The sequence below is a fragment of the Ascochyta rabiei genome, chromosome 16 (genome assembly GCF_004011695.2).
Source record: "Ascochyta rabiei chromosome 16, complete sequence".
In the NCBI taxonomy this organism is placed as follows: domain Eukaryota; kingdom Fungi; phylum Ascomycota; class Dothideomycetes; order Pleosporales; family Didymellaceae; genus Ascochyta; species Ascochyta rabiei.
In genome coordinates, this window is record NC_082420.1 from 705,490 (window position 1) to 731,519 (window position 26,030).

The 26,030-nt window shown below is 54.5% G+C and overlaps 13 protein-coding genes across 13 annotated transcripts, besides 7 other annotated features; 7 read left to right on the plus strand and 6 right to left on the minus strand.

Annotated features, from left to right (window-relative positions):
* Nucleotides 1-55: part of a tandem repeat that runs on past the window's edge.
* Nucleotides 56-101: 46 nt separating this feature from the next.
* Nucleotides 102-1,484, plus strand: EKO05_0009164 (ubiquitin-protein ligase peroxin 12; the record flags this gene model as incomplete). The annotated part of the gene is made up of 1 exon (XM_038946709.1): nt 102-1,484. One exon carries the CDS (start codon nt 102-104, stop codon nt 1,482-1,484), a length of 1,383 nt encoding a protein of 460 aa, XP_038795770.1.
* Nucleotides 1,485-1,587: 103 nt separating this feature from the next.
* On the minus strand, nt 1,588-2,439 carry EKO05_0009165 (uncharacterized protein; the record flags this gene model as incomplete). The annotated part of the gene is made up of 1 exon (XM_038946710.2): nt 1,588-2,439. The coding sequence occupies one exon, from the start codon at nt 2,437-2,439 to the stop codon at nt 1,588-1,590; it is 852 nt and encodes a 283-aa protein (XP_038795771.2).
* A 1,083-nt stretch (nt 2,440-3,522) lies between these two features.
* Nucleotides 3,523-5,369, plus strand: EKO05_0009166 (uncharacterized protein; the record flags this gene model as incomplete). The annotated part of the gene is made up of 2 exons (XM_038942049.1): nt 3,523-4,680; nt 4,863-5,369. 2 exons carry the CDS (start codon nt 3,523-3,525, stop codon nt 5,367-5,369), a joined length of 1,665 nt encoding a protein of 554 aa, XP_038795772.1.
* Nucleotides 5,370-5,396: 27 nt separating this feature from the next.
* On the minus strand, nt 5,397-7,115 carry EKO05_0009167 (uncharacterized protein; the record flags this gene model as incomplete). The annotated part of the gene is made up of 6 exons (XM_038941925.1): nt 5,397-5,518; nt 5,567-5,698; nt 5,748-6,156; nt 6,210-6,436; nt 6,490-6,727; nt 6,780-7,115. 6 exons carry the CDS (start codon nt 7,113-7,115, stop codon nt 5,397-5,399), a joined length of 1,464 nt encoding a protein of 487 aa, XP_038795773.1.
* A 279-nt stretch (nt 7,116-7,394) lies between these two features.
* Nucleotides 7,395-7,430: a tandem repeat.
* A 632-nt stretch (nt 7,431-8,062) lies between these two features.
* On the minus strand, nt 8,063-9,297 carry EKO05_0009168 (Pantoate--beta-alanine ligase (AMP-forming); the record flags this gene model as incomplete). Its single annotated transcript, XM_038941937.1, has 2 exons — nt 8,063-9,192; nt 9,246-9,297. 2 exons carry the CDS (start codon nt 9,295-9,297, stop codon nt 8,063-8,065), a joined length of 1,182 nt encoding a protein of 393 aa, XP_038795774.1.
* Nucleotides 9,298-9,300: 3 nt separating this feature from the next.
* Nucleotides 9,301-9,363: a tandem repeat.
* A 23-nt stretch (nt 9,364-9,386) lies between these two features.
* Nucleotides 9,387-9,471: a tandem repeat.
* A 259-nt stretch (nt 9,472-9,730) lies between these two features.
* Nucleotides 9,731-9,782: a tandem repeat.
* Nucleotides 9,782-12,298, plus strand: EKO05_0009169 (RNA helicase; the record flags this gene model as incomplete). The annotated part of the gene is made up of 1 exon (XM_038946711.1): nt 9,782-12,298. The coding sequence occupies one exon, from the start codon at nt 9,782-9,784 to the stop codon at nt 12,296-12,298; it is 2,517 nt and encodes an 838-aa protein (XP_038795775.1).
* A 667-nt stretch (nt 12,299-12,965) lies between these two features.
* EKO05_0009170 (uncharacterized protein) lies at nt 12,966-14,012 on the plus strand (the record flags this gene model as incomplete). Its single annotated transcript, XM_038946712.1, has 1 exon — nt 12,966-14,012. One exon carries the CDS (start codon nt 12,966-12,968, stop codon nt 14,010-14,012), a length of 1,047 nt encoding a protein of 348 aa, XP_038795776.1.
* Nucleotides 14,013-14,905: 893 nt separating this feature from the next.
* On the plus strand, nt 14,906-16,842 carry EKO05_0009171 (uncharacterized protein; the record flags this gene model as incomplete). The annotated part of the gene is made up of 2 exons (XM_038941851.2): nt 14,906-15,592; nt 15,649-16,842. The coding sequence occupies 2 exons, from the start codon at nt 14,906-14,908 to the stop codon at nt 16,840-16,842; spliced, it is 1,881 nt and encodes a 626-aa protein (XP_038795777.2).
* A 67-nt stretch (nt 16,843-16,909) lies between these two features.
* EKO05_0009172 (uncharacterized protein) lies at nt 16,910-17,590 on the minus strand (the record flags this gene model as incomplete). The annotated part of the gene is made up of 1 exon (XM_038946713.1): nt 16,910-17,590. The coding sequence occupies one exon, from the start codon at nt 17,588-17,590 to the stop codon at nt 16,910-16,912; it is 681 nt and encodes a 226-aa protein (XP_038795778.1).
* A 265-nt stretch (nt 17,591-17,855) lies between these two features.
* On the minus strand, nt 17,856-18,587 carry EKO05_0009173 (Pyridoxal 5'-phosphate synthase; the record flags this gene model as incomplete). The annotated part of the gene is made up of 1 exon (XM_038946714.1): nt 17,856-18,587. The coding sequence occupies one exon, from the start codon at nt 18,585-18,587 to the stop codon at nt 17,856-17,858; it is 732 nt and encodes a 243-aa protein (XP_038795779.1).
* A 252-nt stretch (nt 18,588-18,839) lies between these two features.
* EKO05_0009174 (uncharacterized protein) lies at nt 18,840-20,799 on the plus strand (the record flags this gene model as incomplete). Its single annotated transcript, XM_038942175.2, has 2 exons — nt 18,840-19,265; nt 19,321-20,799. 2 exons carry the CDS (start codon nt 18,840-18,842, stop codon nt 20,797-20,799), a joined length of 1,905 nt encoding a protein of 634 aa, XP_038795780.2.
* Nucleotides 20,800-20,947: 148 nt separating this feature from the next.
* Nucleotides 20,948-20,965: a tandem repeat.
* A 1,044-nt stretch (nt 20,966-22,009) lies between these two features.
* EKO05_0009175 (uncharacterized protein) lies at nt 22,010-23,288 on the plus strand (the record flags this gene model as incomplete). The annotated part of the gene is made up of 3 exons (XM_038941917.1): nt 22,010-22,156; nt 22,209-22,313; nt 22,365-23,288. 3 exons carry the CDS (start codon nt 22,010-22,012, stop codon nt 23,286-23,288), a joined length of 1,176 nt encoding a protein of 391 aa, XP_038795781.1.
* A 213-nt stretch (nt 23,289-23,501) lies between these two features.
* On the minus strand, nt 23,502-24,962 carry EKO05_0009176 (uncharacterized protein; the record flags this gene model as incomplete). The annotated part of the gene is made up of 1 exon (XM_038946715.1): nt 23,502-24,962. One exon carries the CDS (start codon nt 24,960-24,962, stop codon nt 23,502-23,504), a length of 1,461 nt encoding a protein of 486 aa, XP_038795782.1.
* Nucleotides 24,963-25,481: 519 nt separating this feature from the next.
* Nucleotides 25,482-25,507: a tandem repeat.
* The last annotated feature ends 523 nt before the right edge of the window (nt 25,508-26,030 follow it).

Genomic DNA, 26,030 nt, shown 5'->3' on the forward strand with positions numbered 1-26,030 from the left:
ATCAACAACAACGACAACATCAACATCATCAACAACGACGACAACTACAACAACACCTGCCGTAGCCAATGCGCCGCCCTGCATAGCGCCCCACCCCCATCATGGAGTTCCTCCCCACCCTCCAGTCTGGCGTCGACGACCTCAAGCCGTCCCTCTTCGAGCTCCTCTCCGAACAGCAACTCTCCGCCCTGCTGCCCCCCTCGCTGCGCTACCTCCTCGCCGTCGCCACCCCGCGCTACCCGCGCTACCTGCTGCCCGTGCTCAACTCGTTCGATGAGGTCTACGCGCTCGTCATGCTGCTGGTCGAGCGCCACTTCCTGCGCACCTACGGCGGCTCCTTCACCGAGAACTTCTACAGCTTGAAGCGCGCCCGCGTCCTGCGCGTAAAGGGCGGCGAGATACCGCGCGCGCAGATGGGCGCGAGCGAGAGCGTGAGGGAGGCGGTCAAGCTGAGCAGCGGCGATGTGTGGAAGAACCTCGCCGTCCTGGTCGGCTTGCCGTGGCTGAAGCGCAAGCTGGACGAGAGCTACGACATCCACGCCGCACACTCCAACCTGCTCGGGCCCGCGTACAACCGCGACCGCGACCGCCCGCAGAGTGGTGCCAGCGTGAAGCAGCGCCTGATGTTCGGCTACAAGTGGTTTCTGCGCAACATCTATCCGAGCGTCAACGCGGCCTACTACTTCTCGCTGCTCGTCTTCAACATGGCCTACCTCTTCGACTCGACCAAATACCACTCCCCCTTTCTGTGGATGATAGGCACCCGCATACGGCGCCTGGGCGGTGCAGACCACGCCGCCATCGAAGCCCTCTCACAGCCGCGAAAGACGGGTCCCGCGAGGCCCGGCGAAGGAGGCAGCCTGTTCTCGCCGCGCAATCTCGCAAGAAGCGTCCAACCACGGCTCCTCAGCTCCCTGAAGATCCTGCTCCCCACAAGCATCTTCGCACTGAAGTTTCTCGAGTGGTGGCACGCCTCCGACTTCGCCCGCCAGCTGTCACGCAAATCAGCAGAGAACGTGGAGCTGCCACCGCCCATACTACCCTCGCTCCCTCCCGCCGCGAAGGAGCAAAGCTCAAAATACACCTCTACGACAGACCACAGGAGCAAACCAAGACCCATCGACCCCCCAATCGCCGCGTCCACACTCCTCCCCATCCTCACCGTCCCGCTCCCTGCCGACTCCACACTGTGTCCCATCTGCAGCACCCCCGTCACAAACCCGACCGCGAGCCCCACAGGCTTCGTCTACTGCTACACGTGCATCCACCGCTGGGTCCAAGGCGTGCACGACCGGCAAGTAGCCTTCATGGAGGGCGCGGCGGGCTTTGCACGAGAAGACGGTGCCGGCGAGGTGGAAGTAGAAGAGTGGAGCAAAGAGGAAGGCAGTCGCGAGGGCCGGTGGGAGAGCGGCCAAGGCCGAGACGCAGTGACAGGGCGGAAAGTGCTTGGTGGAACCGAAGGGTTGCGAAGAGTTGTGGTGTGAAGAAGACAAAAAGACTCGATTCAAAATACGGACCTTTGCGTCCCTTCCTCCGTCCATCATCACGGAACAAGAGAAGAAAAAGAAAAAAAAAATTCCCACCCACCTACGTCTCTCCCGCATGATACGCCCCCGCATACGCTCCGCATTCAGACACACCCCTATCCACATAGCCCCTTCCCCCCAACCACCCAATCTTGCGCTTCGCCCGCGTACTCTCAATCTGCCGGGGCACGGCTTTAGCTTTCTTGCCGACCTCCCCGACGCCCTTCCTGACGCCGCCGACGACCGTCTTGGCCAGGCGGTCCGTGGCAAGCGCCGCCTTATCGAGCATCTCGCCCTCGGGCACAAACGGATACAGCACCACGCGCGCCCACATGCTGGGCCGCTTCTCCGCGGGTTTGAACAGCGGGTAGGGATCCCGTGGTGCGTACGGCGGAGGGAGGTCGTACGCCTCGGAGACCGGCGGGCGGAACAAGGTGCGCTCCGTGGGACACAGCGGGTGGCTGGGTCGTCGGATGGTCCACTGGCGCTGCAGCTCGCGCAGCTCTAGTTGCCGCGATGCTCGGCCGTGTCCGTGCAGCCACGGGTCTGGGGGTGGGAGGGCGCCGTCGGTCGTCACGCGCCGGTATAGGGTGCTCGGTGTTGGCGTGTAAGCGGGTAGGGCCTCGGGCTCGAGCGCGAGGGGTTCGTTCTGGCCCTCGAGTATCATGCCGTGCCGCCGCGTGTCGTCTGGGTAGCTCGCTGATCCGTCTATGGCGCCGCGGCGGTGGAAGTTGCGCCGCGGAGTGGGTGTCCACAATGGCGGTGGAGTCGGTGTGCGTGTTGTGGGAGGCAGGCGTTGAGTCGCTCGTGCAGAACGACGGAGTGGCTGCACTGGACAAATGGAAGGTCTTTCGTCGAGCGGACGAGGGTGCTGCAACATCTGCGAAGCGATATGGTTCGGGCCCAAAGGCATTCTGGAGCTATTCAACGGCATGTTCAAGTTGCCGTAAATTCGACGGCGGCCGACGTGGTTGTAGTTGTTGTTGTTACAAGTGTCCATCCTCTCATGACTGCCATCTCTTTCAGTGTTCTCGTGGCCCAAACGGCAGATGTGAATCGTAGAAGGAAACAATGGACATAACGAGGGTGAAGAAGTCATCGCGAACGACAAGGCACAATCATTCGACCATTGCGTGATGGAAGAAGAGACACGCAGGTAGACGTGGAAGGAAGCCAGACATCCAGACGTCAAGGCGGGCTGTTATCAAGCCATTGACTGCACAGTGGTGCGATGATGAGGGCAGACCTTTGCCAGATACCGTGGCGCTGGAAACAGCAGATAGTGGTTCAGCCCATCGACGGCTCCATCCATCGTTAGTCGAGGGGTTGAATGGTCGTACCGCAGAAGCGTGCGTCGAGCGACTCTGGGACCAATCGCAACGTACGACTAGCAGCCTGCTAACAGCTATTCTTTGTTTGAAGTTACATTGAGCAATTCTAGGCGGACGCGTGGCCGGCTGCGGTAGTGGGATTGTTGTTGGGTAGGTTGCGGGGAAGCAGTCAGGCACAGCTCGTAGATGCGTGCAATGGCATTGTCGGCTATTCTTTTCGCACGGCTTACTTTTGCTCTGAACGAGATGATGTGTAGTCTGTGTTGGTTTCGTGCAATGCCTGACCGAAGTTTCGCCGAGTCTACCTAGCGTCAAGTCCCCATTCGTCCACCACTTGCTCTCCCTTCACTTGGCCAAGCCATGCCGAAGGCCACGCCCACTCGAAAGCGTGTCTCAATCAGCCAAGCGAGCAGCCCAGATGTTGTGCATAGAAAATCCACCAAATCCATCGCGTAAGCATACCGGAGTCAATTGAACTCGTTCCAAGTCTGACTTTCGCCTGAAGTTGTCAGCGATGCCACTCGCGCAAAGTGAAGTGTTCAGGAGGCCAACCATGCACCAATTGTCGTGACGCCCATGTTTCAGATGCATGCGTTTATCCGTCTCGCGATCGCCAGATCAAATTCAGTCAACAGTGAGTATGAGTAGCTTCGATACCGCAGGTGATGGTTGACGGACCAAGGTATGTCGAGGATCTTTTGCGAGAAAACGAGCGGCTGCGAGATGCACGCCCAGCTGCCCCGTCAGAAACCGCTGTCTCGCGCCAAGTCCCTACTGTAGAGAACCAGGAAACTTTACAGAACCCTCTTGTTGAGGACAGACCTCAAGGATGGTTTTTCCCCATGTCGTCTCTCGACATGCCCATACATATCAGTGAAGCCGCCGATGCAGCTTTCGCCACCCGGTTTCGCGAGGCGTTGACTCCGTACAGTTCACACATTCCGAGAACCAGCTATGTGCGGGATGAAGCCCTCATGTTGCTTTCCGAGTCTCAATTCAGCTGGCCAGCGCCGGCCAGAGCACGGTTCTTGGTCAAGGTTGCTTTGAGCACTGTCTGCCAGTACTATCACATCGTGCTCAAGTCTTCAGTGATGGAAGCAGTCGAAACAGCTATCAAAAACGTCAACGACGTCGAGAGGTTGATGAAGTGCAAATTGTTGGCGCTGTTCGCCTTGGGCGAGGTGTACTCCAGCCGCGTTGCTGCCCAGGAAGCGTCTTTCCCTGGTCTTTCGTATTTTGCACAGGCCAGAAGAATGGTCAGCATTCCTGCGGAGAGGCCTACAATGCACACAGTCGAGATCGCGCTTCTTCTTGTGCTCTACTCGTACAACCTCAACCGTAGGCACACCGCGTACCTGCTTGCAAGCTCCGCGGTCAGGCTAAGTATCGTCATGGGCCTCAATCTGAACGTACCCGACAACTTGTACTCGAATCGTCTGGCAAGAGAACACCGAACGCGATTGTGGTGGACGGCGTACGTGCTAGACAGGACATGTTGTTCCAAACTTGGTCATCCCGCGAGCATAGCTGACGAGGACATCGTCGTCGATCTTCCGAGCGGCGATCATTTAGAAGACGCAGCAGATTTTGAAGACGTGGACTACATTCTGAAAAGTATCGAGCTAGCCGGTTTATCACAACAGACACGCCAGCAGCTATACTCTCGACGAAAGCACCACGTGTCCTTCTCTCAAAGGGTGCAGACAACCTTGAAGAACATCACAAAGTGGATGGAGACCCTCCCACCTCAACTACAGTTGGAAAACGGCAAAGGATCTGCACGGCCCAACAGCATTGTCTACCTCCATTTACGGTTCAACCAGGTATGTGTTGTTGGGATCTGGAATGATATGTGTGTTGACTGCTGCAGTGCTGCATCATCGCAACTCGACCTATTTTACTCCACGTTCTGCGTGTACACTGCAAGTCATGGATAGATCCATCCGTGAACCCTAAAACGAGCCTTCCGGAGAGTGCATTGACACTTGCTGAAACATGCTTCCAGTGTTCCCGTCACTCATATCGACTGTTGAGTGAAGCGTGGATACACGGATCTTTTGCTATCTTCGACTACTTCTACACACAGTATCTGTTTTCTGCTGCTACGAACCTGGCGCTGTCAAGTCTCCTGGGGTCTGCTCAAAGCCAAAGCGACGGCGACAACCTCATCACTGCGATAGATATCATCCGCCAACTTGGTCAAAGTGGAAACTTCGCGGCAAAAGAGTTCTGTCAGCATCTTGACGCCATGGAAGAGAGCATGGAAAGAGTCCGTAATAACCGCTTGGTGCAGAATCTTGCACCGCACGTACCGGCCGTGAACAACGAAGCCACGGTCCCATTCACTGGACCCGTGATGACGGCGAGTATGGCGCTTGCCCAGCCTTCACTTCAAGAGTTCCTGGCCGAGACCGATCTTGCTATAAGCGAAATCGACAATCCAAGTTTTGATCCGCTACAGACCCCTTACTGGCCGGGTATATGGGGCGGTGATGAGTGGGCAAACGGTTAAGAAGATGATTTATTGGATTTTGCGCAACTATGCAGAGGAGCCCTTTGACGACTTCGGACCAAGTTTCTTTTCCGCCCATTTCTGCATTGACTGACCCTGCTTGGCGGTGGTGAAGGTCAGAAGTCCCGCAAGCACTGCCAGAACCGCGCCTGAGTGGGATCAGCAAGATGGCCTGACATCAGAAGTGCCGAACATACCTATTGTTCCGGCTGGCCCAGTGCCCACAGCATCAATCAGGGGAACAGCTGCTGCACTTGAAATCGCAGAGAATGTGTACTGGACCATGTATTTCCCAGCTATGACCTCGCGCCGCTTCTTTGGTATCGCTTCTACAAGAACGTCAGTCGTTTGGTGCGTTCAAGGGCAGCACGAACTTACCAGCGCAGTACGTGTTCAGACTAGCGAATGAAGCCAGGAGGCCAGCGGCAGTGCAGAAACTTGTTACGATCGGTAGAGCAAGTCCTCCTACGGCAGTCGAGCAGTTGTCGCATTCCAAGCCCCAGCCTTGCAAAAGCATGAAGAACGGGATCACGACCCAGAAGGCGTACATGCCTGCGTTCAGGCGATCCTGCGGGAGACGCTCGCCGCGCAACGCTATCCACTTGTGCACTGTCTTGTCCGAGAACCATCCACCGATCACGGTACCGAGGAGGAAGCCCGTTGCAGGCGCGATGTAAAAGAGACCGGTCGAAAGCGAGGATGTCAGACCGAAGCGGGTAGTCAAAATATGTCTTGGAGCTGCAAGAAGCGAGTATTGCGTCCAGCTGAGGAAGCCGCAACTTAAATGCTGGATGGTCAAGTCAGCTGCACTTCTCAGTAACAGTAACATTCAACGCTTACTGTTAAGGAGGCGTTTGGGTACATCATCTGCTTGAACGTGGGAAGCGGACTGAACTGCGCAACAGCATGCCAGCCCCTGATGTTCAGCGCAAGACCCGGCTGGTCCAATCTACTTGCTGGCACGAAGAAGAAAGCAAGGACGAGGGCTACGCCGATCATCGAGACTTGTAGCCAGAGCAGGTTACGCCAGCTTGTGTAGTTGACCATGATGCCAGCAACCAAGGGCCCTGCCAAGCATTAGCAGAGAAAGGAGTGATGGAGATGGACAGCATCAACATACCTAAGGGAGGGCCTGCGACCGTACCCGCTAGGAAGAAGCCGTTCGCTCTCCCACGCTGCATGGGGGGAAAGTACTCGGCAATGATGGTTTGGCCCGCAACATGAAAGAAGCATCCCTGGAACCCACTCAAGACACGCATGGCGACAAAAACCTCCACAGTCGGCGCGACTGCAGCTCCCATGGTGAACACAAGCAACACAGAAACGCAGGCGATATACGCCACCCTTCGCCCAACAATCTACTCCATGTCAATCAACATCGCACGCACGCATACAACGGCCACCGCTTACACTAGCAATCGGGCTCCACACCAACGCGCTCATCCCCATAGCCAGCATCAGCCCGGCAGTAGAGAACGTCACGACCTGGCTCGTCGTCTTCAGGTCCTCGCTGATCTCCTTGCTCGCCGACAACAGCGACGTGCTAGAGAAGCACGCCGCCAGCGTCGCCCAACTGCACGCAAACACAATCAGACACTTCCTCGACAGCGGAGTGCTATCGTGTAGTATCGATGCGCGCGTCTCGACTCGGTCGAGTGCATTGACAGGCTGCGCGACCAAGGCACTGGCGGAGAATGGTTTGCCCGAGGGCAAGGGGAGCGCTTTCTCAGCGTCGACGGACGCCATGATTCGAGAAGGATTTTTTTTTTTAAAAAAGCAGAAGCCAGAAGGCAAACGGATGATAGCAATACGAAAAGAAGTTCCCAGGGAATAACCAGCTTTTTTATACGTGTTGGGCGCGCGTGCTCCTCGGCGTGCTGAACATCTACGCCGTCGGCGTGCGGGCTCATCTTGCCGAACAGTGGATCTCTGGCTGTGTGAGTCGAGGACTTTATCCAATGATCTGGGCAGGCGTTTCTCAACAGGTCCTTCTTCGCAATGGCGAAAAGAATGGGGGAACGAATAGAGGAAGAGGAGGAGGAGGAGGAGGAGGAAGGATGAATGCCTCGCCGGCGGAAGTACGAGGCCGTGTGGGCTTGCGATGAGTCTGGAGCTCGCGTTGTGCAGATAGCGAGGATGGACGGTGGGAGTGCGGTGCCGCTTGTTCATTTCAAGGGTGCGTTGCTCGCCGTGTATGCTTTGGTACCGGATTGCTCTGCTGCCTCCATGTCAGACACGGACAGGTATCCACGTCTTGACGGTGGGCGTGAAGGAAGTCCTGCTCTTCACACCCCAACCAATCCAGCTCGACCCCGATACTTCCCAGCATACCCTAGCAAACAAACCAATACCCTGCCAACTACACTTGCTTCCCAATACAACCACACATCGTCCCGTGTGAAAGGAGGGAAGAGCGACTTCGTAAACAAGGTAAAACTTAGGTAGGAGTCTGAGCACAATCCGAGGAATCTGGCATTGAGTTGTCGATATCGTGGTTGTGGCTAGAACCAGATCGTGTGGGATTTGTAGCCAATAATACTCCCCACAGGTATCGTCACGTTAACCCTGGATCGCAGTAACCTGTGTTCTGCGTTAGTAGTCGTGTGGTCAACTTTAGTGAGCAAAATGTAAAAGCGACGACATCAACAAAGACGGGAGCGTGAGTTGAGGACATGTTGCATTTGCTTCGACGATCATCTTGTAGGCTGGAGGACAATGTTGTCGATGAGTCGAACAGCGACCTGGCCACCTCCCAAGCCTAGCTCCTCGCCTTGTTGGGGCTCCTCAAGGGGAAGCATCTTGACCGCAGCACTTAGAATGGCGCCCTTTGTGTCGTCCACTTTCTCGATCTCCTCCATTGTGTCAGGATCTGCAAGACTGATGTAGTCGACCTGGAACCTGGCTCGCTTGCTAGGCTCTAGCGCTTCCTGCTCGTGCTGGACCCGGTCTCCGTGGTCGACTGCAGGCCAGAGAATGTCACCGCGCAGGCGCTTGCCGTCCTTGAAGTGAGCCTCTGCCTTGCGCAATGCCTGGTTCAGTACGATACCGACGTTGCGTCGGCGAGCACCGAGGTAGACGTTGCGCGAGGACAGGGCCAGTCCATCTGATTCTCGCGATGTGTCGCAGATGCGGACTTTTGTGTCCAGATGGAAGTCCTTGACCAGCTTCTTTATGACGACGGTCTGCTGGGCGTCCTTTTGGCCAAAGTACACACTATCCGGTGTGCAGATGTTGAACAACTTCATGCACACAGTCGCCACACCGCGGAAAAAGACGGGTCTCGATGCGCCCTCCAACAACTGTCCGAGCGGGCGCATCTCAACAAAGCTGCCTACTCCAGGCAGGCTGCTGTCTGGAGGCGAGGTAGGGTACATGGTGTTGGTGCTCGGAGCAAAGACGGCGGACACGCGGCCCGTGCCCTCTCTCGCCAGGACTCTGTCCAGGTCGCGTAGCTTCTCCATGTCCGCCTCCCATGTCTTCGGGTAGGAGGCCAGGTCCTCGTTCACGCCGAACTGGGTAGGGTTCACGTAGATGGTGACCCACACGTCCGTGTTTTCCGCTGCTGCCTGTCTGACCAGCGAGATGTGGCCCTCATGCAGTGCGCCCATGGTTGGGACCAGGCCCACTGTGCGATTGTTCAGCAGCAGATGGCGACGAAACTTGCGCAAAGGCGCGACATGGTGGAAGACCTGCGTCAGGTCGTTGACGGCGAGTGCGCTGGGGCGGGGTGCAGTGGAGGAGAGGCAGCGAGTGGCACTGTGGGCGAGGGAGGCGCGGGCAGCAGGTCCAAAGCTGCGCGCAAGACAGCGGCGGGCTGCGGGAACTAGGTTACATTAGCCGCGTGGTCCAGCAGGCGTGTGTCGAGGTGAAGTGTACCAGCTGCTGTGCGGAGGTGTGCCATGAGGAGGGATGCAGGGCGCGCGGCCATGGCTCTCTTTTCTCTTTTCTCTTTTTTCTTTTCTCTTTTCTCTTTTTTCTTTTCTCTTTTCTCTTTCTTGACAGCGTTCAACCTGCAAGGTCGTGGCCGTCGTGGCAGTCGTGGCAGTCGTGGCAGTCGTGGCAGTCGTGGCAGTCGTGGCAGTCGTGGCAGTCGTGGCCGTCGCTGCGGTCGCTGCAGTCACGGTGGGAGGGCCGCCCTTTCGCAGCGGATGAGCGGGAGACGATGGACTGGCCCATGTCCGCGATTGCGTCCAAAAGAGCAAAGACGTTTCTGCTCTACCGCGTACATGTCGCACTATCACGCATCACGTGCCCGTCGCGGCTTTGCGACTCCACCTGCCGCTCCCCTAGCGCCGACCCGCCAAAAAAGTTGGAGGGTGGAGTGCTGAATGCGCCAACGGAACTCGAGCGCGGCGTGCAGTACAACAGCACACCACACCACACGAAACAAACAACACACACCGCCAGCAAACATGGCCGACGATGGCATGCTTCTCAACTTCTCCATACCCGAGAGCGGCATCATCGCCAAGCCAAGCATAAAAGGTGGCTCGTGGAGAAGCCGTCTGACGGCAAAGAAGGCGGCGCAGAACTGGCACACCAAAGCAACCGCCCGACTCAACGGCGAGGTGGTGCCCAAGAAGGTCCAGGAGGGCAAGGCCACACATGTGAACCGCACAGAGCTGGGGCCCAGGACAAGACGGGTGTCCAAGAGCCCGGAGCCTGCACACAACACCGAACGGCCGGTGAAGAGAGCGCGTGTGAGCGGAGACTTCAGGCCGAGAGACTCGGAGAGGACCGCCCCGACCGACTTCAGGCCCCAGGCAACCACCAGTGCACCCAAGCCATCCCAGGCGAGGCAGGACGCGCCCAAGAAGGGCAGCAAACAGATCATCTCGTCTCTGTTCACCTACAACCCCACCTCCACCACCAAGACGCAGCCCCCCGAGCGATCCGCCCAAGACGATGCGCCGCCCGTCGAGCCCTCCAACGCGCCTCTTAGCAGCGAGCTGGACACGTTCACATCCCTCGGCATATCCCCCACACTGGCAGCACACATGCTGAACAAGATGGCTATGAAGGCACCCACTGCCATCCAGAAAGCTGCCATTACCCAGCTTGTCAAGGACGACTCGGATGCTTTCATACAAGCCGAGACGGGCTCCGGAAAGACGCTGGCCTATCTGCTGCCCATCGTGCAGAGACTGATGGAGCTCTCGGCCAACATGAAGAAGCGCAAGGAGGCAGCGGACGAGGCCGTGCAGAGGAGCTCGGGCCTGTTCGCCATCATCCTGGCCCCGACTCGAGAACTGAGCAAGCAGATTGCCCTCGTGCTGGAGAAGTTGCTGGGATGTGCGCATTGGCTCGTAGCCACCACCGTCATTGGTGGTGAGAAGAAGAAGAGCGAAAAGGCGCGGTTGCGCAAGGGCATCAACATCCTGGTCGCAACTCCCGGACGACTCGTCGATCATCTCGAACACACTGAAGTCCTAGATGTGAGCAACGTCAGGTGGCTTGTGCTGGATGAGGGCGATCGGATGATGGAACTCGGCTTCGAGCAGGACATGCAAAAGATCATCGGCCAACTCAATCTGCGAATGCGAGCACACAAAGAGGGCAGGTCAGCGATCCCAGGCCTACCAGACAAACGAACCACCGTCCTCTGTTCTGCTACAATGAAGATGGACGTGGAAAGACTTGGCCAGATCAGTTTGAAGGATGCCGTCCACATCAAAGCAGATCCCGCCGACAGAGACGAGAACGCAGTGGAAGAGCGAGACGACCAGGGCTTCTACGCGCCAGCCCAGCTGAAGCAGTCATACGCCGTTGTAGCTCCCAAGCTCCGATTGGTGTCTTTGTTGGCTTATCTCAAGCGCACGTTCGCACGGAAAGGCTCGGTCATGAAAGCCATTGTCTTCATATCCTGTGCCGATTCGGTCGACTTTCACTTTGATCTGCTAGCAAGCAGCCTTGAGGGCGACAAGCCAGACAGCACCAAGAAAGTCGCAGCAGACGAGGATGACGATGCAACAGACAAGAAGGAGAGCGAGAAGGAGAAGAAGAAGGCCATCGCCCAGTCGGATCCTACAAAACTGGTCGTCACCCACGCCGAATCTCCTATCCTCTCTTCCAAGACGCACACAGTCACAGCCTACCGCCTACACGGCTCCCTCCAACAGTCCCTCCGAACATCCACCCTCGCACACTTCACCAAGAACAACGAGGCATCCGTCCTCATTGCCACCGACGTTGCATCTCGCGGTCTCGATCTCCCCAACGTCGACCTGGTTGTTGAGTTCGATCCCGCCTTCGCCCGTTCCGACCATCTGCATCGCATCGGACGAACAGCGCGTGCCGGACGTGATGGCCGTGCCTGCGTCTTCTTGCAACCAGGCTGCGAAGAAGGCTACGTCGAGATTCTCAAGTCTGACCGCAAAGACAACGAAGCTGGCGTACACCTCATTCGACAGGATGCCGATGACATCTTGAACAAAGGACTGGTCACGACCGGTATCATTGAGAAAGGCGCGTACATGGAAAAGGCCACAGACCTACAGCTCGCAGTCGAGCGGTGGGCACTCGCAGACCCCAAGCGCCTCGAAGCAGCACGCCGCGCATACCAATCCCACATCCGCGCCTACGCCACTCACGTAGCAGACGAGCGTGTCTACTTCGACATCAAGTCCCTGCACCTAGGTCACTTGGCCAAAGCCTTCGCGCTCCGCGAGAGACCAAGTGGCATGAAGGTGCCCGGTCTGCGCACCGGTGCTGGACGAGAAGACAAGAGGCCTGCCAAGGTTCGCGGCGCACCCAAGGTGGACGGCGCAAGCAGGAAGGCGGATAAGGTGCAGCCGAAGAAGGGCATCCAGGATCTGGATCTGCCGCTCGGTGCGGACGAGGAAGAGAGTGCCAAGATGAGGAAGGCAGTCAGGGCAAGGGAGAAGTTCATGAGACATGCTGGTATGGCGTCGGAATTCAATCTGGGGTAAAGCAAATCACAGCGTTCGGTGGGTAGTTGGAATCCATCTCGTTGCACTGCCACTATGCCAGCGTTGTGTCGTGCCGTGTCAAGGACGTACACTGAACTACAATGTCCAAGGGAATGCAGGCGTATACTGACATCCGTGATCCTCGGGGGTGCCCGCACTTCGCATCCCTCCCTCCTTTGGGAAGCTCTCTCCGCTCAAGATGAGCACCTCGGGTGACAAAATAAGCCGCACACCCAAACTACCTCCTCCACGTAAACCCACAACAATAGCCTGAATAAAAATTCTGAAAAGACGGATTTATAGAGAAAATTATTCTCTACAAGACTTTGTTTTTGTAGGCTCTGGAATCTTGTTTGTGTTGAGTAAGATAACCTGGAAGATCGCTATGGGTGGTGGTGTTCCTGAACTTTTGCTAGGGCTTTGACTATAGGGTGTGCGGCTTTTATTGGCACCCGAGTAATGAGGCCGAAAGTGCCGGTGGAGACGGTCGTCGTTGTTTAGGCTAATGATGCAGAAAGCTGATTGGTAAGATCGCCAAACATATGAACACGAGCAATATAAAATCGGAGATTTGAGCGTTATATGCGGGGAACCTGGAAATGGTTGGAGTGGTGTCGCAGAGGTTTATATAGCGTGTTGATTGGTAAGGTTCTTTTCGTTAGCCACGATGCGCTGTCTTCTCGTACTTGCTGCTGCGGTTGCTGTAGTCACGGCTCGTGCTATCGAGGGGGTTTCCAGCGGCTTCGTCTCTACCAGCCAGAGTCCCAGTTTACCGAGCAGCTTCAAATGGAGCTCGAGTGGTGCCCTTGTCGGACCCAGGAATGACGGCCGGAATGTTGCTGGTATCAAAGACCCGTCTATCGTCTTCTACAAGAATGCGTACCACGTCTTCGCCAGCACGGCGCAGGCCTCGGGCTACAATCTCGTCTACTTCAACTTTACCGACTTCTCCAAGGCTAATGCCTCGACATTTTACTACCTGGACCAGTCAGCAATTGGCACGGGATATCGTGCCGCTCCCGAGGTCTTCTACTTCGCGCCGCAGAAGCTGTGGTACCTGATCTATCAGAACGGCAACGCAGCATACTCGACGAACAAAGACATCAGCAACCCAGCTGGCTGGACGGCGCCGAAGGATTTCTACACCGGCACACCGCAAATCATAACCGACAACATTGGCGATGGATACTGGGTGGACATGTGGGTGATTTGCGATGCATCGGCCTGCCACCTCTTCTCCTCAGACGACAACGGGCACCTCTACCGGTCGCAGACGGCAGTGGGCAATTTTCCAAACGGAATGAGCGAGCCAGTCATCGCGCTCAACGACACGCGCAACGCGCTCTTCGAGGCCTCCAACGTCTACCACGTCGACGGAGGCAAGTACCTGCTGCTCGTCGAAGCCATCGGTAGCGACGGAAACCGGTACTTCAGGTTCTGGACGAGCGAGAACCTGGCGGGACCTTGGGCGCAGCTGGCAGCGACCGAGGCGAATCCGTTTGCGAGGCAGAACAACGTGGTGTTTAGTGGGACGCCGTGGACAAAGAGTATCAGTCATGGGGAGGTAGTTAGGACGAACGTCGATCAGACATTGACTATCAGTCCATGCAAGTTGAGGTATCTGTATCAGGGGTTGGATCCGAGTGCAGGTGGAGACTATAATAGCTTGCCGTGGAGGCTGGGGCTGTTGACGCAAATGAACTCGGCTTGCTGAGTGTAGTGTAGAAGAAGTTGGCATTGCTCACAGCTAAAAAGAAGAAGTACGAGACGAGATGAGTATGAGCCACTTGGAGGTTGGGGTCTTCGATCAGACGATGCAAGACTGTTGTTGTGAAAATACATGCTCAAACACCCCATCCCAGAGATCACTGCGCCTCGATACTGGAGTATTCCACGTACATTAGTGTGGCTTGCGTCTGCTAGAAGAGTTCTTCAGCCCCTTCGGAGGCCGCGGGCGGATGAGAAGGTTCCGTCCAATCACACCAGCTTAGCCCTCAGCCCTACCGGTACCCGCGCGGCAACTTAAGCCTCCATCTACTTCCTCCAGCTCTCCACATTCCCGTGGCGTACAACGAGTAGGATACCAAGTATGGAAGGCGCATCCGCTTCTAGCGACGGTCAAGCAGGCTTGCGAGCGGTATGTGCGGCTGATGAAGCCTCGACACCAAATCATGTACTGACAATGTGTCAGTGCGACCAATGTAGGACTCGTAAGGTATGCAGGTTCGCAAGAACGTCCGCTCACCGCGTGCTACGACACTGATCCTTGTACCCAACAGATACGTTGCGACAAAGGCAGACCATGTACGAGCTGTCGTGCCTCGGATCTGATCTGCCAGGCTTCTAGCGGCAGGCCCAAGGAAGCACGGCAACGAGTACTCATTTCCAGCAAATAGTGAGTTGTTCTGTATTGAACCCTTTCTATCCCCTTATCGGAATACGCATAAACATCTCCTCATCGTGCACTGGTGCTCAGCTCTGACAAGGATCGTGCTCTTACTAATGCCAGTCCCTACGATATGAATTGTCTGACCTCATGGCTTTAGTGAGTCGAAAATTGACGCCATTGGAGATAGGCTCGCCGGTATCGAAAGAGCCTTGCGAGACATGAAGATGGTTTCAGCTCATCAGTCGCCGACATCGCATGGCCATGTACATCCATCGCCGTCCCCTTCAGTAGGAACTTCGGTCAGCGCCACTCCTGCTGCCGTGCCAGCGTCCAATATCCAACACTTCGAGGGCGATACTTCTCTCAGCGCGTATACCAGCTCTACCAATGCCCGCCTGCAACGAGCACTGCGCAATAGCCAGCTATTGCAGCAAGACCCGGATCTCGCTGCTGCTTTGACCTCCTTGAGTCAGATAGTATCGACCCAGAACGTCTATCCTGGAGAACACGACATCCCAGCCATTGAGAAAGCCGAGAAGATTACGCAAAGGTACGACGTGCCTCCTGCAGAGGTAGTATCGAAAGTACTTCGAGAATGCGAAGACATCTACGATACAGTCATCGGGCTCTTCTATCCGGTCAGGCCGTATAAGGAGATCGTAGCTCTCTGCAAGGATCTCTACTTTAATATCGATGATATCCCAGTGCCAAGTCTTATTGTGGCGTTCGGTAGTCTCTACTTCGTTTTCAGGTGCTATCAGTTCTCATTCCCCAAAGATGATCTACGCCACGATGATTTTCAACTGTACACCAAGATGTTTGTGAGGAACATGATGGATCTAATCGGTCTCCTTCCGGTTCTTATGGCGCCTACCCTTGACAACTTGGAAGCTCTGTTACTCGGAGTAAGTGCATGGAGCGTGCGGCTGCCTGCATCTAGTCACAATGCTAATGCCATTAGGCCTACTATGCTGTCGAGTCGTCTAACCCTACTTTATGCTCTGCGCTTATATCAAGAGCAGCCCACCTTTGCCTCACTCTTGGTTATCATCGTGCAGACTCGATGCTTAAAGACTCACCCGAGACCCGTGGACGAAAGGTCAACCTTTTCTGGTTTCTCTACACGATGGACAAAGGCCTTTGTCTTCGTCTTGGTCGTGCATCATGTATACAGGAGTACGACATTGCAGTTCCCTTACCCTTGTTGCAGGGCGACGAGAACTTCAAAGCCGGCAACGGCCTCATCCGGTTCAGGTGTAAACTTGCTGGGATCCAAGGACGTGTATACGAGGACCTCTATAGTCCTCGTGCACTGAAACAGCCAAAGTTATCACGAGCAGCTAAAGCTGATTCGCTCGTCTTGGACATTAGACAGATGTGGGCTGAACATGACCAGATTGGGCATATACCAGGAGCACCCGAAGAGGCACATGAAGTTTTCATGATAGGCGATAAGGTTACATTGTCTACAATGCTTACACTGATACTCAGGGCTGTACCATCAGCCGACAGTCAGTCGCTGTCGTGTAGTCAAGATTGTCTTGCTGCAGCTAGACAAGCAATGCAACTTCACCAGACGTGTACGACAAGATTTGCGACCATGTCCGACAGATATATCTTCTCCGAGTATCTTCACTGGACTCTGCTGCATACACCCTTCACTCCGTTCTTGGTCATATTCTGCCACATCATCGAGACGCAGTCTACCAGCGATCTGGCGATGCTTGGTGGTTTCCTGGAGACTTTACACCCGGCTCGCGGCACATCTAGTGCCATTGAGAAGATGTTCCTTGTTTGTGATGTGTTCCACCGCGTTGCTAAGCTCTTCATTGGAGCAGCTGCTAGAAACTCCAGTTTCTCCAACCCTACCACGCCTGACCAGCCGACACAAACTCAACTCAGGAAAGAGCTCGATCCGTTCATGACCAGGATTGGTATCAATAGTAGTTACGACGCTGGTTGCAACGGAAACGATTTCGATCCCTACACGAACGCGGCTCAATCGAGCACCACATACGTGAGCGCTTTTGCCCCTACGGCAAACATGGGTGAATGGTTCTCGGAAGACCAACTCATCACAACTCTACTCGGGAACGATTTCAATTTCATAGATCCGAACATAGCGTCTATGAACACCAGCGGGCAGTTCATGTAAGGGTCGCCCAACAAAGTGCCGTCATACTTGTATCACGAGCGTAAAGAGATCGACTTTCATCATTCCTTCAGAACATCTTGTTCACTCCACTCCAATCAGGCTCCGCTAGGTGGGCTCTGTACATGACTCCGGGCCAAGAGACCATTGGCGCCTTCTCTGGAAGTCTCTTCGCTTGCTGTACAACGGCATCACCCAGAGCCTTCTCAATCTCGTCTCTTTCGAAATCCTTTTCTAAACGCTCCCTCAAGGGCACCAATACATCCCAGGCCGTACTTTTGCGCCCAAAGTCAGTAATCACAGCAAGTCTGACCAGCCTCGACAACTCTCCGATTCTCTCTGCAATCTGAGGACTTGTGTGGCAAGCGATGGCTGTCCAGACGTCGTGCTTGTCTGTTTGGCTGACGTCAAACTGGCCCAGATGCTTCGCCGCCGCATCACCCCCTTCTACCTCAAAACGCTGGGATCCGTCGTACTCGTCGCTCGTGCCGATGTCGTGGAATAAGCATGCAGTGAAAAGCAGGTCGTGCTTTGCCGCGTCTGTCGCATAGAGGGATGCCGAATGTTCGGCAAGAGCTTTGGCATACAGATAGACCCGCATACTATGACTGAGTATCGATGGCGCTAGTAGAGTTGAGGCGTGCTCGAACGCAGTTTGGGAAATGGGTGTTTGGGGAATGGTGTGCATGGAGACTCCTCTCGAGCGCGCTGATGTGCTTTTAGCTGCTGCAAGGTCGGCTGGTGGACACATTGTGAGGGATCAAGAGATCGATGATGTCGAATTGTCTTCGAGCAGTTGCAATCAATAGCCAAGGTTTTCTTGGTGTTAGTGAAGTAGCTCGTAGATCATTCGTTGGCTCTTTTAAGACATTCGCCACGCCTTACTGCTCGATCAGGCAAGTACATGAGTAAGCGAATTTCAGCCTTACAGCCGGTGTCTTCGGTGTAGATACCGCAGGCACTGAGAACCGAAGTGTTCCTAAGATACAACGATGCTCTCATGCAGACCCTGATCCTTACGGGCTCAATCTGTCTACCTTCCACTCTCCTTCGCCATTCTCCTTCACCACCCACTCATATTTAAACCGATCATGTAGCCGACTGGGTCTCCCCTGCCAGAATTCCACAACTTCAGGAATCACTCTCAACCCACCCCAAAAATCAGGAACAGGGATCTTCTCCTTGCCCTCAAACCTCTTCTCAACATCTTCGACCCTCTTCTCAAGCTCGTCCCTCCCCTCGAGCACTTTACTCTGCTGACTCGCCCAGGCTCCAATGCGGCTGCCCCGGATCCTCGTGTCGTAGTAAACCTGCGACTCCTCCGACTTGAGACGCTCAACTCTTCCCTCGACTCTGACCTGGCGCTCGAGTTCCCTCCACCAGAAAGTCAGCGCTGCATGTGGATTGCTGTTCACGTCTGATGCTTTGCGACTGGTGTCCCAATTGGAGTAGATGACGAAGCCTTTGGAGTCAAGTTCCTTCATGTAGACCATGCGCGCCGAGACTTTGCCGCTGGGGAGCTCGGCCGTGCTGAACGTTACGGTTTCTGGCTGGTAGACGCCGGCCTTGGTTGCTTCTTCGAACCATGCATGGAATTGGTCGGTGGGGGAGGAAAGGAGGTCAGCCCGGTCGAGCGCGCCTTTGGTGTATTGGGTTGCGTGGCCGGGGTCTTCGGAGTTGGAGGTTGGAGCGAAGATCTTTTTGGAGGAGTTGTTGGTCGGTACGGGAGTTGAAGCGGAGTGTAGCATCTTTGCAGAGTATCGTATGGTAGGTCTCAGGCAGATGCTAGATGCACCGAGATTTGCAATCGACTTTTGAAGTTGAAATGGCGTAGCCCGAGCTAGCATAAGTGTAATCAGTTGGTTGAAAAGAAACTGTGGATGGTGATGTGGCGTGACTGGTGATGAACAAGTTGTGGTGGTGAGTCTTCACGATCGTGAGCAAGTGGGGTGACGTAACTACCTAGGTTGTTCGAATCTGGAAGCTAGGATTACCAGCGAATGCTACAACAACGACATCGCAATACAGATTGCAGTCACGATTGTGCTGCAGTAAGTGAACCTCGACACGTGCAATGCTTTCGTTTCGTGTACAACTGGTGGTGTGGCGTCACAATGCGGTTGCTTCATTGGCCCGCAACCGCGAAACGAAACCCCGCTTACATGTCATTGCATCGCGTTCGCTGCATCGACCTCAACTTGACACCTAAGCAATCGATAAAAAACACAACCATGGGTACCAAACCAAAATCATACCAGTACAATCTAGGAACCTATCACCGGAAGGTCACGACGGCGAATGCAGAGGCGCAAGTGTGGTTCGATAGAGGCCTCATCTGGAGCTATGCATTCCATCACGAAGAGTCAGCGCGCTGCTTTGAACGTGCAATTGCTGAAGATCCAGACTGTGCGATGGCATACTGGGGGGTAAGTTGGATCTGGAATGTCTATAGCGGGCTTTTAGATGAGCTGACTTGCGTAGCTTGCTTTCGCTTTGGGCCCGAACTACAACAAGCCGTGGGATCTATTCGACGAAAAGGAGCTGAAAACAACTTTAGAGACGATCGAACATGCTCTTACAGAGGCTCAAAGCCATGCGCCAAAGTCAACGGAGCTTGAGCAGGCACTCATCAAGGCGATCCAGCCCCGTGTGCCGAAAGGGCTCGAAGAGCCTGATTTCAGAGCATGCAATGAAGCCTACGCAAAGGCTATGGAGTCGGTATATGAGGAGTTTCCCAATGACCTCGACGTAACGACTTTGTTTGCCGACTCTGTCATGAACCTTTCTGCATGGAACCTTTGGGATTTGAAGACCGGCGAGCCAACGCCCGGATCTCGCTCACTGGAGGTCAAAGGATTCCTCGAGAAGGCACTCAAGCACGACGATGTATATGAGCACCCTGGAATTCTCCACTTGTATATCCACCTGATGGAGATGAGCTCGACGCCGGAGGCCGCAATGGTCGCCGCAGACCATCTTCGCAACCTCGTGCCTGATGCGGGCCATTTAGTCCACATGCCGAGTCACCTTGACATCCTCGTGGGGGACTATCGGCGGGCCATAGCTTCTAATGCTGATGCCTGTCTGGCTGACGAAAAGTACCATGACGAACACGGCGGAGATAACTTTTACTCTTTCTATCGCATGCACGACTACCACTCGCTGATCTATGCTGCGATGTTCGCTGGCCAGTCAAAAGTTGCTCTGGAAGCGGTGAGCCGGATGGAACGGTCATTGCCGGCATCACTCCTCAGTATCGATAGTCCACCCATGGCAGACTGGCTTGAGAACTTCTCCTCAGTACGTGTTCACGTTCTTGTCCGCTTTGGCCTTTGGCAGGACCTGCTTGCGTTGCCCTTCCCCAAAAACAAAGACCTGTATTGCGTGACGATCGCAATGATACATTATGGAAAAGGTGTAGCACATGCCGCTACCGGGGATGTTGAGAAGGCCCTCAAGGAACGTGCCGCTCTCAAAGAGGCAGTGAAACGGATTCCGTCGTCCCGCATCTGCGGAGATTTTCCAAACCGGTCAAATGTCGTTCTTCAGGTCGGCGAGGCAATGCTCGATGGAGAGATAGCTTACCGGCAAGCCAAATACGACGTCGCATTTAGCCATCTTGAGGAAGCGATCAAGCGCGACGACGCTCTCACTTATGCGGAGCCGTGGCCATGGATGGCGCCTACGCGGCATGCATATGCTGCTCTCCTGATGGAACAGGGTAGGGTTGAGGACGCCGCTGCCGCGTACAAGGCGGATCTAGGGTTTGATGATACCTTACCCAGGGCTAGACAGCATCCGAACAACATCTGGGCTTTACATGGATATCACGAATGTCTAGTCAAACTCGAACGGGGCGAGGAAGCGGGAATAGTGCGTCAGCAACTTCGCTTAGCTCAAGCTGTCGCGGATGTTACTGTTCACGCAAGCTGCTACTGTCGCAGAGCTGAGAATGCCTGATGACGGACAGCGATCTCAAAAGGTCCGAACAGCGGTCATGCATCAACGGAAGCAGGCTGCCGGAAAGACTTTTTGACTCGTACGAGACTCTTGAATTGTTTGAAGTCAACAAGCTCCTCAAAAACACAGGCTCCTCAGAAATACATTGCCCCCCCCCCCCCCCCCCAAGTTTGTGAGGCGAGCATTGTCGTCGGGAAAAGCAATGGTGGTGTGTTGATGCCCATCTACGTTCGCTCTGTTGTAGCTAAACTCTAGTCTTCGAATAAACTTCGGATGACATTGTCGCTCTCATCAATCCGCTTCTGCGTTCAAGCCTTCAAGGGTACGGTCTTGCGAGTCAAGTGGGGCAACATCCACCAATGTCAATGCCGCGGCACTCCTCCTGATCGCAAAGTCCGTGCGTTCTCCATGCTGTGGATATCACTGGGTGCTTCGGTCAGCAGCTCGCCAGCTCCTTTGCCCTGTACGATCTAGTAAATTTCGCTTGACCTTGAACATAAACCATGGTAGCCTAGAGGAGAAATCATGCTCGGCGACGGTTCCGAAAAGGTTTACGGTCCCTTCCCACCCCTGTCGCCATGCGACTGAACTTTCCATCTCCCGGCCTACGCCGTCTCACGCCCCTCTGTTTGTCGCGCAACGACGCCCTATCAGACGTAAGGGCGCGTATAGACACGGGAGATTTCTTTGGGACCGGAAACTCGCCAGGCACGGCCGTGTCCGCGAGCATCCGCGATGGTTGAATTCAATTCCTCATTGTGCGGGATGGACGTCTCCACGGGTACCCAGATTCCGGAGTACGCCTCCGAACCATGCCACGAGTTGAAATATTGGGATCGGCCTTGATCTATCAAAGTGGCAGTGAACTCGCAGTGAAGATCACCAGCCGCATGGGCATTGATACAGATCCCGTTCTCCTTCACGACTCCTATCTGCCAGCAGATCGCGCTTGGGATTGCAGCCAAAGCTCTGTGCCCGAGCCCGGGCGTGCTTCCTTTCTAGAATTGGGCACTGGCGCCCTGCCGGGTTCCTGTGCCGCCTCGCCCCTGTTTTTCTCGTGTATAACCAGAGTCAAGGCTCACCTAACCTGGATGAAGGGTTCTGACACCCAATGCTTTGGTCTTTCCTCCGGCACTGTGCCAGATTTTCTTAAGAATCTGGGGTGAACTGAGATTTGCACATCGGTGCTATTCATCTTGTACCGTCAATCATGGTTGAGAACCGAGGACCAGAGCTACAGGCAGTATGTTCGACGATGGTGTCGCTGTCATTTGTGTCAGTAGTGCTTCGAGTCTACGTTCGAACCCGTATCGTGAAGGCATTTGGATGGGATGACTTCTTCATGGTCTTCGCCCTTGTAAGTTGGTTCCAGAACTGTTTATCGAAAAGTCATATGCTGACTGGAATAGTTGTTCAATGTGATGTTTGCAACCTGTGCAATCGGTGGAATACATTACGGCACTGGTAGACACATGAAGGATCTCAGCGATGAGGGGATAGTCAAGGCTATGCGAGTAAGTGCGCCAGTTCACCATGTCCCGAATCGCGATTAACTTGGGTGACAGTTTTGGTGGTACTGCTACATTGCCTATTGCTGGGCCATGATCATGGTCAAAACGTCGATTGGACTTTTCTTGTTACGCGTCACGATCAAGCCACTCCACCGATGGATCATCTACATTGCCATGGGTCTCACGGTTTTGACTGGACTGGTTTTCTTCTTCGTTACCCTCCTTCAATGTACGCCCTTATCATACTTTTGGGACAAGAAGTCCCAAACAGGGTGGTGCGTCGACGCCGATGTCATCATCGCTCTTACTTTCCTCTACAGCGCCATTTCCGTCATTTGCGACTTCACCTTCGCCATTCTCCCCATCTTCCTCGTATGGAACTTAAACATGTCTGTCAAGACAAGGGTCATGCTTATCCCCATCCTAGGAATGGCGTGTGTGGCAAGTGTTGCAGTCCTCTGCCGTATGGCATATGTTATGGACTTCAAGAACCCCGACTTCCTGTGGGCCACACTGGATATCGCGATCTGGAGTGACGTTGAACAAGGTCTTGCGATCACTGCCGGTAGTCTCGCAACCCTCCGACCGCTATACCGCAAATTCGCAGCGCACTTCGGCATAAACACAACAGGAAAGGGCGATAGCGGAAAGAACACTACACCGCAGTGGTATGGTGGCCCATCTATGGCCAAGGAATCAAAGAGGAAGAGCTTGTTCCATTTTGGTACACTGATGAGGACCGAGAAAGGGGCCGACAGGGATGAGGACTATGGCATGGGCAATTTACAGCCTATGCGCTTGAGGGACGACCTCCTGGATGAAAACCAGGTTGAAAAGAACGAGAAGGGGTTCAGTTCGTGGACGGTGTCAGCTGGCGGCAAGAGTTTTGATGAAGAGCATGCCGTGCCTCCACTACCATCAGGGCAGATCACGATGCAGACAGCTGTGGTTCAAGAGTCCGAGAGACGCTCATTCTAATCACCAGGAAAAAGTGTTAACGAGCCTGAGAACATGAAAACACTCATACAAAAGCACAGTACACCAGAATAGCGCTGGAACAGTCTTTCATTGCGACGATACCCGGATTTGGAAATGGCGTAATTAGAACATGAATTCAATCAATCAGCCACACATTCAGCTTCAGCTTTGCAGTTCTTGACGCACGGTCTCGATTTACGATAGAGTTCGAGCTCATCTCGGACTTGCGCTGTACTTGTTCCGGAGGAATTTCTCGACCTGTGCATCGGTCGGCCCTTTTGAACTTTCGGGCGCTCCCATGGATCGTGGTTCGGTTCTCGGTCTCACCGGCAGATCTCCTTGTGCCGGAAGATCAATTGGGTGCTGGGGCGGCACTTCTTCCCCGGAAGCTTGTTGTCGAGGAACACTGTTTGAGGAAACTGCCGCTGGGGCCTCAGTTTGCGACTGCCCTTGAGTTTCACTAATCTCTTCATGTCGAGTTTGTCCCGTTCGCTCATTTGTTGGCAGCAAATCGCCGTGGTAAGGTTTTTGGGCGGTCTTAACTGCTTCTTTGTCCACCTTCCAGATACCGCCTTTGCGATCGATAGTGAATGAGCCGGGGTCGTGTTTTGCCAGAGTTTCGAAAACATCGTCACGCCCAACGTCCTGGAAGAAGCGGTTCTTCCACCTTGTCCCATCGGCAGCCTCGTCTTTCCTCATCTGTCGTTGACCTTGCTCGACTATTGACTTCGCGTCTGCAGCACCCTTCATATCGCCTCGTTTTAGGGCGGAGATGACATCGCCCCAGGCCCTCCGTGACTCCCATGGGTCTTGTTCTGCTATGTCCTCAATCTGCAATGGTAAGGACTTGAGCGTCGCGAAGTCGAGTTTCTCAATCTGCTTCCCTGATCGTGCATCTTCAAATGTCGATTCACCATTCCAAACCCCTTTGGCCTCGTACAAAGTCTCCTCTGGACGGTCAACATGGAACAACTTCGCCTCGAATCCGTTCTTTTGACCGCCACCGAAGAATGACTTTCCCTCAAATTTGATATGCGACACATATCCAGTCGAAGATATAAGCGAATATTCACCCTGCAATTCTGGGTATGGCTTGCCGCCCAAAATACCTTTGACCTTGACGTTGGGGACCGGCATCAGGTAGTCCTCGTTATATTTGTCGATGTGTAGCATGGCATAGCCCTTTTGTTTTATGCTGACGCTTCCAGAAAAGGTAATCTCTTGTTCCGTGAACCCTTCTGCCCGAACACCGTGTTTGTCATTCCAGATGTAGCAAGCTGTGATGGGCGGATGATGGCTAACTTGTTCAGACACAAGTCGCGTCTCTCCAAGCTCTTCATCCACCCACCTGCCCATGAACAGTTCGCCCAAGAACGCATTCAATGGCTTCTTTACCCCGTCCTGCTCGCTTTTACCAGCATATTGTTGGTTTCGAAGCGCACCCATGAACGATTCCAACACATTCAAGGCCCTTTGCTCCTCGGTATCTCCCCATGCTTGTCGAACAAACAGATGTGCATGATCACACCAGTACTGTGGAATCTCTACTGTCGAGTTTTCAGCTAGAAGGAATGGAGGCGCTGTGATGTTGGAAAGATCTCCAGATATCGTGGCGATGGACGCAAGGAAGTCCTTCAGGGCGGACCTGTTCGCAGCGATTGAGGTATCTCCCATGGTGTACTTCTTGCAGTTTTGCTTGCGGATGTTTATTGAAATCAAAATAATCGCTTTAGCCCCCGCAACATGGGCGACGTTAATTACATCGTCACTGATGTATAGTAATGTCGCGAAATGCGCCCAGTCCGGATGGTCGATGACGTCGTTCGGCCGGCTGGCGCCGAACCCAGCTGCTGCGCCTTTGCTGCGCTACAAAGCCACCAAACTGGCCAGGCGGCCACGATCCAACACTCCAAACTCGATGCGCGCAATGTTCGCTGTTGAACAGAGGGATCTCCATCAATAAGAATTTGGTAATGAGGACGACAGTCTGTCAAGCTTGGCAACCTTCGATGCTCAGTTCAGCAGGACAGCGACACGCGGCGCAAGGCAGTTCACACGGCTAGCTCACGATAGGCCCGCTGAATTGGCGCTTGACAAAGCCGCTTGGGCCACAGCTCACCCTATCTCGAGAGGGCTATGATGCTCCGGTCGTCCCACGATCTGGACAGCAGAGCAATCCGAAATCCATGGACAGGCGGGGGGAAGGGGGGGGGGGGGGGCAATGGTGTTTTGGAGAGGGGCCTAGAGAGCATGAACAGTGAACGATCTTCGCGATGAGATCCCCAACTTCTGGCCCTACAGTGATCTTCTGTCCGGTATAAAGGGTACACACCAACAGACTGGGAAGGCTGAGCAGTCACATCCCACGTTCTTGACAGCAAGCTCTCACGAAAACCCTGCCAAGCTATCCACTTTCTTCTCGGTGCCGTGAAGTGCCAGATCTTCGGCTCATATCGGACCCAAGAAACCTATGAAGCTTTTGACGACCACCCTACCTTCCCCCACAAAGTCGGATTACCTACATATCAAAAGCCCCGAGACGAGGGTTCCCCATGGATGTAGTTAGCTTGTTCTTGGCACTCTTTCTGATCGAGTTCTAGCGTCTTTGTGAAGTGGCTTATCTTCTCCACTGATATCAGATAACGATGTACAGCCTCGAGGTTTCCCCGGCGGCTTTACATAAACGCTCCTTGCGATGCTGACGCGCGTGTGAAAACGGGCTTGCTTAGCAGCAGTAAGAGC